At 40.3% G+C, this 13033-nt stretch overlaps 1 protein-coding gene across 3 annotated transcripts in view; it reads right to left on the bottom strand.

Moving 5' to 3' along the window:
* The window catches only part of FTO (FTO alpha-ketoglutarate dependent dioxygenase), a 376462-nt gene that overhangs the window by 200469 nt on the left and 162960 nt on the right, over nt 1–13033 (bottom strand). For all 3 annotated transcript variants that reach the window (XM_057534716.1, XM_007167597.2, XM_007167598.2), the window contains 2 exons: nt 11409–11552; nt 5172–5291 (listed from right to left, as the gene is read on the bottom strand). In XM_057534716.1, coding sequence (XP_057390699.1) covers nt 5172–5291; nt 11409–11552 — 264 coding nt within the window. The remainder of the gene's footprint in view (nt 1–5171; nt 5292–11408; nt 11553–13033) is intronic.

Consider the following 13033-nt stretch of genomic DNA (forward strand, 5'->3'; position numbering starts at 1 on the left):
CCTTAGTGTAACCTATACTAAGAAGGGCTCAGCCAGACAGCAACCGACAGGCTCCAGGGCCTGAGCTTTCCCAGATGATTTACACAGGCCAGAATGACAAGCTGAAAGGCATGACTCATCTTGAAATTAACCGATTACAACTAACTCTTAAAGGACAACTTTCGCATTCTTACGTATCTTTCTCTCTTAAAACTTTAACAACAAGAAACCGGTAACAGTAGTAAATAAAACACCTACTCGTTTTCCACATCTCTCTGCTGTCCCGTGCCAAATTTTAACATAAATGGGTAGAATTCAATGTAGCCGATAGCTTACCTCACATAATTATATGTTGTGTTTTACACTGTTTCAAAACGGATACATTAAAATAATCCAGTCTTGGCTCTGACCCACTAAAGTCAATAAAGGTTATTAAAGGCCAACTGCCATGTAAATGCACTGCTATCCCAGCACGAGGAACTGTCAAGACAGGAAATGCAATTCAAAACATTCAAAACGATCAAGATCTACCCTTGTCTTCTAGAAAAAAAAAAAAAAAAAAAAGCAATGAAAAAAGGAGGAAATTTCTCTCCGGTACAAAAATCATCCGTACTTCTGAAAATGTTTACTCTGGAAAGTATTCTAGAATATTTTATTGAATTATACCAAATTGACCTTTTTTTTTTTTTTTAAGGTCAAAAGGAAATGAATAAATGTCATCAATTTAGAGGACATCACACCTAGCATTCTTTTCTGTATCACTGTGAATTCAATAGTGTTAAAACATTTTTATAGGTAAAATAAATGTCAGTTTTGCAAAGTGCGATACCAGACCCTAAGAGACAAATGGCCTATCCGTTGAATCTCTGGCTACAGCAAGACTTCCTCACCTCACAGGAGAGTTCGGCTTTTCATATTTTTTACCCAGAAAGCAAAGCCTGTACAGTTTCTTTCAAATGGTAACTCTCTCTTATCCTGAACAGTCTCTCCATAATACGCGAATCTTGGATGTGGGGTGGTGGGCTGGTTTAAAAAAAAAAGAAAAACACAAATACAAATATTTGAATAGTTTTAGTGTCATAATACCTTCCTGAATAGCAAAATGAGAGACAAGACTAGGCTAACTTCCCAGGTTGAAAGAAAGGGTTCTGGTGCTCTGGGCTTAATGGCTCATAACTTCATGAGGTAATATTCAGGGAAAATGTGATATTTTATCAGGATGTCATTCAAATATAAGGTTTAACATTTACATCACAAGAGCATGCCCAGAGTAAAACTATCCTCGGGGAGGGAAACGGCAAGAATAAACAGTGTGATAAAAAAACGTTGCTTGCTGGAACAGGGGATTGGCAGTGGAGGCTAGGGGAGTTCTAGACACAGCTGATTAAACTTTTTAAAATATGTGACTGGTTATGACATGTGAAGCAATTACCATTAATGGAAGAAATGTGATTTCAAAGCTCATTTTCCGTTCTTCTTTTATATCCTACCTGAGACTACTCCTTTCCAACCATAAAGGAAAAAAATGAACACAGAGACAGAGAGGAATTACAACACAAGTCTCTTCCCTGGTATGAGGGCTGTCAAAGGTTGCTTTAATCACAAGCAAAAGGTGAAAAGTAACGTACATATTGCCCGAGGTTTTTTGTTTTATTTTCTCGCCAAAAGAGATCAATGCTATGTTGCAGAACAGACAAAATACATTAATTAGAGAAATCTTTCCACAACACACATGTGATTTTTACAATTCAAAGCAGCATAACGATAAAGAAGAATCATTTGTCTAAAAGGATCATCATTTTGAGTCGTATATTCCCTGGAAGCAAAGTGAGTACATTCAGAAAGGCCGTTTGGCTTAGTCTAATTCTATAGAATCCAAATGTGCACCAAACACTGCACTTTTTATGTTAAATTGCTGTTGAATTTGTTAACCCACAACTGATTTCCTGTGTTATGGAATCTTGGAGATTACAGCTAACTTGAAGCAACAGGGATAATTCTGGACAGTTAATGGTGCATTTGTCTGCATTTTCCTGAAAGGCTTAGCATCTGGGGGCCTCAAACTGGTAGCTCAACATTGCCCCCTACTGCTCACAACTGAAAAAATATGAGGTGGGCTGGGACAAGGTAGGAATGTAACCAGCCAGTGCCAATTCCACCCAGAACACACAAATACCAGATGGCACTGCACTAACAGCCACAGAACCATAGACCTGCCCAAAGATTATTCTCTTCTGTCTCTTCCAATAGCAAAAGTAAATTATTATGAATTTGCTAAAACTCATTTAAAAAAAGGCTTGAAGCTGAAATTTAATTTAGAAGTGCCATTCCTTTCATCTTGGCCCAAACCTTCACTCTGCTGATAATGATCATCCTGAGACTTGCTGAGACACAGAGGCCATTGATTTCACTCAGAACACTTAGTAATGCCACACCAACTGCAAGGAAACTCGCTCTGGAGAATTCCCAAGACTGTTCTTCTTTTTAGTATTTTTACACGAGAGTTATAAAGGGAGACAGTCGATCTAATGTGCCATCACCGCCAAATTAAAAAAATATATAAATAAGTAAACAGTTTAAGTGAATTCATACTGAACATCACTGGTCAGCTCACAAAACCAAAGACTTCACTTAAAAAAAAAAAAAAAAGCCCTTGAACAAAAGCAATACAAAAACATAAAAGAAAAAAAAATCAGTGAGTTTCTTTCTTATTTTGCCAACTCTAATTGTTTAATTGTTAGAGTTTGCCAGCTCTAATTCAAAGAATTGTCAAATTACAATCCCAAAGTCAAACTGATGTCTTAGTGTCAAGGTTCGGCAAGTAAAGAAGTTCTAACTCAGATGCAAACAAAACCAGAATTACACAGCGAAAAAGAAATTCCCTAAAAATGAAGCTGCCTTTATGTATACATCCCATAAAAATGGAGCGTACTCTGCACAGGCTAATTTTAGGAACAGAACTAACTGAGGAAATTTCAGCATGAACTTTTCATTACCTCCAAACCCAGTTTTTACAAGGCTCCGTTTTGCACTGATTCAAGTCTTCGGAGAAATCCATTTTTGTGACACTATTAGTACACTAAAAGGATTACAGTATTCCTCCCCCCGACATATATTCATGAAAAGGCACGGTTTAAAGATTTAAGGAAATGTCTGAAAAGCAGAGACTTCTGGATTCTGACCCAGACTTTCGAACTGGGGCCCCTTCAGGGTTGTGACTTGATATTTTCATTATGATAAAATAGGGATTAGCAATAACTACGCATTTCTGCAGATCAGTTCACTGTTTCTAGCACATCTCAAAGTCCGTGCAGTGGTACTCTCTCAAGAGTTTAGCAGGCTTTTATCACTTTTCCACTACATTCCAAACCTGACGACTTGGAGGTAGAACAGTGAGGTGGTACACGGCATGACCCTAGAGCCAGTCTTCCTGAGTCCTAATCCCAGCTCCCCAACTTAGTTGTATGACCTTGAGGAAGTCAGGTAAACCTTTTGTGCTTCAGTCTCCTCATGTGTAAAATGGGGGAAAAAATACCTACTTTATGGGGTTGTCATAAAAGTTAAATAAAATAGTGTCTGGTGCTTAACAAGGATCACGTAAGTATTTGCTATTATTACTATTATTGTAATTCAGACTTACTCCAAGTGGCCCCAACTTGCCTTCTAGCTACATTTCCTACTACACATCCCCTGAATCCCGTGCTCTGATCACACTGTACTTCCCCACTCCTGATCTTGTTTTTGCAGTTCCTGGGCCTAATGCTTCTCTCTGAATGCCTTATCCGACCCTACTTCTCCCCACCCAAGGTCCCCAAAACCCACATCTGCTGTTTCACAACTGTCCCAGCTCCAGTGCTCCGAATTTAATACTCCGGCCTCTGGCTGGTGATTTTTTTTTTTAATCTCTATTACAGGATTTCATTTTAGCTAATGCAACACCTGGCTATATTCATGCTTCTCTCCTTGTTAAACAGAATGTAGTGGTCAAGAGAACAAGCTACAGAGCCAGGCTGCCTGGGTTTCAGTCTCGCTCTGCCACTTACTCCATGACCTTGGGCGAGGCACTTAATTTCTCTAGGGCTTGGTTTTCATGTCTATACATTAAGGTTCATAACAGTTTCTGCATCTCACAGGACTGTTGTAAGAACTTTAAAAGTTAATGTAGGGAAAACTCTTAGAATAGTGCCTGGTGCATATGAAAACGCAAATGAAGTTTAGGACTTGTACTGTTCTCATCGTCGCTGCCCAGTGTATGTCTAACACGGTGCCTTACACGTCGGAAACGCTCAATAAAGGTTCATTGCACTGAACTAAGCTTGTACTGACAAAATCCCTGGCTGTTCCCACTACCTTACCAAGAGTAACCTAACTCACTAATTTAGAAATTTTTGTCTTTATTTATTTATTTTTTAATTAAAGTATAGTTGATTTACAATGTTGTGTTAGTTTCAGGTGCACAGCGAAGTGACTCAGTTATACATATATATATATAAATCTAGGGCCCCCCTGGTGGCGCAGTGGTTAAGAATCCGCCTGCCAATGCAGGGGACATGGGTTCGAGCCCTGGTCCGGGAAGATCTCACATGCCGCGGAGCAACTAAGCCCGTGCACCACAACTACTGAGACTGCACTCTAGAGCCCGTGAGCCACAACTACTGAAGCCCATGCGCCTAGAGCCCGTGCTCCACAATAAGAGAAGCCACCGCAATGAGAAGCCCGCGCACCACAACGAAGAGTAGCCCCCGCTCGCTGCAACTAGAGAAAGCCCGTGTGCAGCAACCAAGACCCAACACAGCCAAAAATAAAATAAATAAAATAAAATAAAAAATAAATCTATTCTTTTTCAGATTCTTTTCCATTATAGATTATTATAAGATATTGAATATAGTTCCCTGTGCTACACAGGTCTTTGTTGTTTATTTTATTTATAGTAGCATGTATCTGTTAATCCCAAACCCCTCATTTATCCAGCCCCGCCTCCCCTTCCCCTTTGGGAACCCTAAGTTTGTTTTCTATGTCTGTGAGTCTATTTCTGTTTTGTAAATAAGTTCATTTGTATCATTTTTTTTTAGATGCCACATATAAGCGATATCATATGATACTTGTCTTTCTCTTGCATTTACCCATGCAAATCAGGCAGCCGAGGATTGCCGGAGCACAACATCCCGGGAAATCCGGTCCCAGATACTTACCAGGCCTTCCATCTTCTTCCACAGCTCTTCCAGCTGAGTCATAGGTTGACACCACCAATCGGTGCACCTTTTGTATCGATTGCCTTGAAACCAAAACTGTCTCAGCCACTCAAACTCGACCTGGGGATCATAAAGACAAGCCTGTGGTTATAATGCCCCCGTGGTGGACAATCAAGGACAGTAAACTTCGTCACTCAGTTCTCCTCCAGTAACTTCACAGCCATAGGGTGAGAAAAGGTGAGAAAAGCTCAGCCTAACCAGTTCCCAATATAACTTGGAGTCTCCTGAGCCTTTTTGCAAGTCAGGAAGAGAGTAGTCTTAAAGCTTACTGAGACAACCCAGGTCAGGCTGGGGAGGGGGTTTTCAGTCACATTCATCACTCGGACATGAGGAAACTATAAGTCAATCAACAACAAATCCTGAGATCCTGAAGTTGACAGCAGCCTGCACTGTGTAGGATGGGAAAGATATAATCAAACAAAATATGTCTTCATTAAATATCTCTCTTAAAGAACTAGTATTAAGAGCAAAACACAGCCACATATTAGAAGATATCAATTTTAAGCTTCTTAGATCTAAAATAAATAAAGAATTTACCCACGGGCCAGGAGGAGCTGGTGGTAATGTCAACTCTGACAACTTGAACAATATAAAGTTAATTATGGCGGCATAAAACCTACAGAGCCATTTAAATTGTCACTTTCAGTTCAGTCAGGGCAAATGACAATAGGTAAAAAGCACAGTAAAGACACTAATAATTTATTTTCCTTCCTATGAACCTACTATGGTAAACTTCAAATATGTGCCTCCTTAACATCATTCTATTCTAGCCAAACCCCATTATTCATTTGATAATCCACTCCCTTCCCCAATCTCAGTCCATGTGGTCTGGGTAAAGCTCCAGCTCTTACACCAGGAGTGGAACGTGCAACCCAATCTGAGCCAATCAGCCCACCACACTTCTCCTAGTCACATAACTGGGTTTGGGGGAAACAGGCATATGTTCAATCAGAATAAGTCTTGAGACTGTCAGAAGATACAGGAAGAGGATTCTTCAAACATTTTGCAGAATGGGAAGAATGGAGGCAACACAGTAGGAAGCAGATGCAAGATGAACAGTTAAAAACCGGGTCCTGGTGGCATCAACTGACTCTTGATCAAGCTATTCCTGAAGCCCTTTGTGCTTAAACCAGTTCGGGTTGAGTTTTCTGCTTCCTGCAGTTGAAATAATCCCAATATGTGTAGGTGAGAGGCTGAGTAAAGCTTTGAAAGAATAAGAAATTGTTTCCTATCTATTTTCTTTCACTCATCTCCAACTTGAAAATCAAATTTTACAATCAAAGTACAACTTCATTCATCCCAAAGCTCTTTCTACCTCTGTTGTCTAAAGAAATGTACAGCTTTCACAGCTTAATGTTGAGTAAGGTTGGCTTTGCTAAGGTAATCATGTTCCATATACAGGCACAGAGCTATCATAATCTTCACCTGTTACCACAAAGAATTTTTTTTGTTTGTTTATCCATATTGAACTTTCATGAGGCAAACAAAAGCAACTTGTGAAGATTTAACAATGGTGAAAATGGCTCAAATAACTAACCTGAGAACACCAAGTCATATGAAAGGGTTTTAGTTTACATTAACTAAATGTTTGTTTGATATGTAGAACTGATTTCAGTTAAAGCTGTTTAAACAGAAAAAAAAAAGGAATGTAGACAATATTCAGACAATAGTTGCTAAACCTTATCTGCGGTATTAAAAGACAGTGGTTAACAGAGGTAAACTTAACTGTTCTGAAAGGAAAATGAATACAAGTGTAGTTCAACTTCTCTTTAGATACAGGTTTAACAACATTATTTGTTACAAGAAAAAAAGAGTTCTTTTTAATAGATTTCACATAAAATTTGTTCACACTATAGGAACAACCTGTCAGCAAAGCATCAAGCCCTATGTTTGGGAGAGCTGAAAGGGTTTTTCTATCTTTGGGCTGGTTTTTTCCATTATAAGAACAAAACATATAAACCTTGGCAACCCTGATATCCCAGGAAACAAAATAATTATCATATGTAATTAGTTCATTCAGCCTTTAAAGGTACAATAGAGTCTGGATTTCAGTAAATGAAAACTCAGAAGCAAGGAGAGGGGCATACCTGGAAACTTTGCTGTTGGACAAGAGAGCAAAGAAAGACCCTGTCCATTTTAGTAAATAAAGACTTTATCTTCCTCCTTAGATGCCCAACTATCTTTTGAAGCAGACAGTGTCATGGTTAAGAATAAGGGTTCTGGAGTCAGTTCAGATCTGGGCTCCACTACTGAATAGTTCTGTCATCTGTAAAATAAGGATAATTACATAATCACCACATAGGTTTGTGGTGAGGATTAAGTGGGTTAATAATGAACAGCCGACCATATGCCAGGCGCTTGGTAGATACCAAGAAAACAGACCAAATGAGGCCACAAGGCCCGCCACTTACTGTCCTCAAGAATCTCACAATCTTATGAAATCTTCTGAGCAAGAGAAGTTTTAACAATCATGTCAATTCATGCTCACCCCCGTTCCACTGAGGCCAGTCAGAAAAGTTCAACCCTGAAACTTATTCCCAACAGAGTTTTTTTTCAGGGGTGGAAGTACTGCCCAGGAGATACAATCTTTGTGGGCATCAAACCCATTGGCATGTATTTTAATCAACTCCATAACCTGACTTTTTCACTTCGATGTTGTGGGCAAAAAATATTACAGGATATTCATCAAATGCCACCCTCACCAGTGCTAACATTGCCAAGAGAAGCAGTTGCCTCCCTCCTTAAAATTAATTAAGGAAGCAAAAAATATTTCCAGCTGCTTGATTCAGTTTGAGTTACCAAAAAAAAAAAAGGTGTGCACCCCTCCACCCCAAACTCTGGGGATGAGGAAGGAAAGCTGCAGCTGCAGGGTGGATGCCGCATGAAAACCAAAGGGTCAGGATTCAGAACAGAACAGAAGCTTTATTACTTCAAGGCTAAAAAGAATCACAGTCTCACCATACTGACTGACTGATAACGTGCTAGCCATGACAGGAGGAGGGTCTTCATCCCTTCTCCAGAGTGTAGACCCTCCCGGGAGGCTCACAGCTTCCGGAACTCTCTTGAGGTGCTCTCAGGGTTCATGATGCTTTTAAAACAAGCTCCCAGGTTTCAGACATGCACTTAATGGAAATTCAGTATTATTCAATCTTTGGTGCAGTGACAATACAAAGATACCTAATGTCCACAGGTATCAGAAGGCACACTGACAGCCTAGGGAACTTGCAGGATCTTGAAGGGCCTTCTGAATCATCAGAGAAAAATGAACACACATTCACAATAGTGTTAGTTACGTAGCTGTGACCCAGAGAAACGTCTCTAGAACCTTCCTAATTCACCTGCACCTGCCTTCTCCATGGAATAGTCAAAAAGAAAAAGGTCAAGCAAGAAAAGCTTTTCTCCTAGAAATGTCTAGAAAAAGTCTGAAGGGGAAGCACAAACAGAATCCACCCACCTACCTGAACCTTAGTCACTGGACACTTAGGCACTGGGGAGCAAAGTTTGTAAGATTCCAAAACCGTGAGTCACCACAGCACTGCATAGTTGGAAATCATTTCCAATACTCTTACAGGTAAGCAAATGACACCTACTTCTGCCAAGTTAGTTTGGGTTCTTGATTTGGTCCCAGGTCAGCTTATGCATTTCTCTCGAGATGTGGGAACATGCCCATTGGGGTCAGTGCTCACTGTAATAAATGAAATAAGTTTTTTCACAGAGAAAGACATTAGACCAGGAAGAGATGCTAAGGTCCAATCTACAAAGAGCTACCCAATGAAAGCCCTTTCCCAGTAGCTGTAAGGAAGATGCAGGTCTGATCAGAACAAAATGAGAACCAAATGATGGCATCAAATAGTACATTTTCCAAGGGGAAATTTACTAGGTGACAAGACTGAATTCCATATTTTATGATTTTTAAGAAGGAAAACAGACTATTTTATAAACACAGAGGAAGGTTCTGCTTATACCTGACCAAAAATCTTTTTAAGCATCTTAAATTGGAAAAAGAAAATCTTCTTAAGGTACTCAGTTCCAATCTCCAAAGTCCCCAAATTGTTTAGTTAGAAACTATCTAAGACAAGGAAAACCAACCACTTCTAAACCGACACAGCCCAAAAGTCTGCAGACTTGAAACCAAGGGCTTCATCCTATAATTAGTCCAGCAAAGGCACATGGCCTTTAAGAAAGAGGAAAGCAAACAATAAGAACCGCGGAAAGGATTATAGACATGTGTGCTCTCATTCAACAACAGAACCCAGAAGAGCATGAGCATGCCAACTTGCATGACAAAAGGAGAGCATCTGATGACGTGCCCTGACATGTGGAATTCATTCTGAAAGTAAGAAGATGACCTTGAAGAATCAAAGACTGGGGGATTAGAGAAGACTGGCACACATGTTACTCAGATTCAAGACCTCTCTATTCAAGCCGAGGAGCAGCTCATAAGATAAGTAAGTATCTTTTTAAAGATATTACATGGCATTGTGGGAACATTGTTCTCCTCTGCTCAAACACCCTCAATGGCTCCCTATTACCCTCAGAGTAAAAAGGAAAGTCTTTGTCCTTACAGACACCTCCAACGACTGATACAATCTGCGGCTCCCCATCCCCTCACACCACCTCCGTGACCTCATCTTCCGTAACTAACAGCCTCACTCCCACCACTCACAGCGGACCGTCCCTGAACTAGTCCACGAACGCCAGGCATTCTCCCACCCGCACGGCCCTTGCAGTGGTTTTTCCCCCGGCCTGAAACGCTGTTCCCCGGATAACCACATGGCTCCCTTCCTCAACCTCCTTCAAGTCTCTGCTCAAAGGACATCTTGTCAGCGGGAGTGTTCTCTGCTTATCTCAATCTCCGTTACCTTGCCCTGTTTGGTTTTTCCTGTACCACTTATCAACTTCTAACATACTATATAATAAACTGATGCAGTGTGTTTATTATTTATTGTCATCTCCCTGCACTAGAATGTCTATTTTATTTACCAACATATCCGGAAGCACCCAGAAAGAGTGCCTTGTGCATGCTCAGCAATTATTTACTGAGATGATTGAGAACATTTTTGTATTCCAATTCTCCACCAATCCTTCTAATTATATCAAAGAAAAAGTCTTTGATTGATGATAATCTTCAAAGATTCTCTACCACTTGGTAATCTCTTTTTGACTTTCAATGGGGTTTTTTTTTTTGAGGTATTATTTACCCACCATAAAATTCACCCATTTTCAGTGTAGAATTCAATGACTTTTAGAAAGTGTAGGAAGTTGTGCACTAATCTTCCTTCTTAACATGAAGAATAGAGACTGTAGGCTCAGAACCTTCTCCAGCCAAAAGCATCTGCTGGAATAGTATAACATTGCTGTTTTCACAGGCTAGAGTTTTCTGGTTACTTTTTCTTTTGGCTAGTGATACCAGCTTTCCACTTAAAAGTGGTAATATAAAGCTTCCTTTTTAAAAAATTTTATTTACATAAAAAATGAGTTGATTCTTTTAAAAGTACTGAAGAGATAACAATATATGTAGTCCAAAGACAGAGCAAAAATTGAAAACGTATTAATGAAACTAACAAAGTTTTTGAAACACTGACTCATGGGATCCAGACATGCTGGTCCCACAGACTTCAGAATTCCTACTAATTTCCTAAACAAAAGGCAAGGCTCCTAGGGTCCACCTGCTCCAAGGATCCACCTTCAGTTTCCATCAGTCCTTCCTGGAAGATTATCCTTCATGGGTCTCTTGTTTGTGTTTCTACATGTCTTATCCTTTGCTTCACACTCTCATTGCAAGGATGTCTTTATAGTGAACACGCTTGGAAGATAGAGTTTCTCCCTCCAGAATAAAGGGTAGGACTGCTAACAGACCTGGAGGATAAAGCTGCGTCTCGATCTGGAGCAAACGACAGACATGCCTACTGCCCATCATGGAAGAGTCGGGTTACCTCAGCTCAGGCTCCTCTTCTGGAACACAACCCCTCCAAGTGCACATGCTATCCAGCCCATTGTGCGTTATCCTGTGGAAACAGAGGCTCGGAGAACTGGCGCAAAAATGCTGATGCCCTGGCTACTGCTATTGTAAGTAATGAACCATCCTTTGTCTCTTATATTCATAGCAAACTGTGGCCGCATAACTTGTTAGCTCACAAGTAGGAGAGAATCTTCACAGTTCTTGAAAGTCCTTACCTCGTTGTGGATTTCTTCTCCGTGTTTCAAAACCACTGGCTCCAAGGATTTCAAAGAGACTTCACCATTGTCCGCCTCATCGCGGATATTCTGCAGGGCCGACTGGCAGCGCTCTAAGATGTAATCCAAGGTCCCCGTCGAGCACTGCAGAGACAGAACCAGCCACCGAGATGGTAAGCAAACTCCAAGGTTACCACGCCTCTCTTCCTAGGACGTCTGTCCCCTTCCCGGGCCTGTCGCCCTCACAGGTCAACCTATGCTTCTCAACTTAAGAATGACTCTAGTAGCTTTCTCCTTGGGCTCTGTGCTGCCAGCTTGGCCATCACCTGGGTCACTCATCTTGCTGCTTTTTATTACATGGGCTTCATATCTCCAAAGAGTAGGCTCCCTGAAGGCTAAAGCCCTGTTTCAAAATGTATATACTATACATATACTGCAGCACCTAGAACTGAGTCTTAAATATAAAAGAAACTTAATAAGTAGTTATTGGAGGAATAACTAATGAACCAAGAAGTCAAGAACACTGACTTTATCTCAAGTGCCCTGCACCTAACAATGGGGAAAAAAAGGTAACCAGACTGTAGAACTGGTTCAAAAGCACACAAAATAGAACAGCAATGGGGAAAAAAATGAAGTTATAAACACAGGGCAAAGAACTCATTTTCCTTTTCTGCGAAAAGCATACACTAGGCAGTTGCAAGTCTGCTTTGGCAGAATAGATTCTTCAAATAATGGAGAATATGTGGTTCGTACCCTCAAGGCATGTTGAAAGGCATAACTTAGCACCTGGGTATCAGCAAAGGCACAGATAACTAGTCCATCCCTCTCTAAGTCTGTGGGAGCAAAACAGAGGTCAAATGGACAAACTCCTTCTTTGAATGAGCATATGTCAGAAAAGAAGAGGATGCAGGTGGAGTGTGCATCCGTTTGTTTTGATAATGACACGATTTCCCAGAATGAGAAAACGCCCGCTGTAAATATCCTTTAGACCCAATGAGGGAAATGTCTCCCCGGAGTATTTTATTTTAATATTTACAATTTAAATGGATCCCTTCGAAATAACCTTGAAGGCTAATCCCCTGGCACAAAAATTCTTTGCACAGTTACTGCCACTTTATACAATGTGACCTGGGCATGCCTGGGGGAAAAAAATGAAGTTTCTGTGCCAAAAACAGAAGCTTGACTAATATGTATTTTAATATGAAGATCCCAAAGTGTGCGGAGCAGAAGGGCAGGGGCTCCAATTTACTACAAAGAAAAAACAAAAAATGGGAATGAATTACCACTCACTTTTGTCCCACAGACAACCCTACAACATTTTTTTAATGACATTCTGTCTATAAACATACTCTACCTGCACCTTTACTTTCCCAAGTATGGAGTAACCTACATAAGCGGTAATTAATTGAAATGCCATCTACTATAATAAAAGATTAAAAACAACACAAAATTTCCCATCAATAAAAGACCAGTTAAACGAACTCTGGTGGAGCCATGCTTGCAACCAAAAAACAAGGAGGGGGGAATATATATATTTTTCCTGGGTGATTAGAGTTCATCTGATGTAAAGAACCTATAATCAGGCCTAGTTTTTTGGGAGGGCATGGGGAGTGGTAACAGTTTTA

Source organism: Balaenoptera acutorostrata, chromosome 19 (assembly GCF_949987535.1).
Source record: "Balaenoptera acutorostrata chromosome 19, mBalAcu1.1, whole genome shotgun sequence".
In the NCBI taxonomy this organism is placed as follows: Eukaryota; Metazoa; Chordata; class Mammalia; order Artiodactyla; family Balaenopteridae; genus Balaenoptera; species Balaenoptera acutorostrata.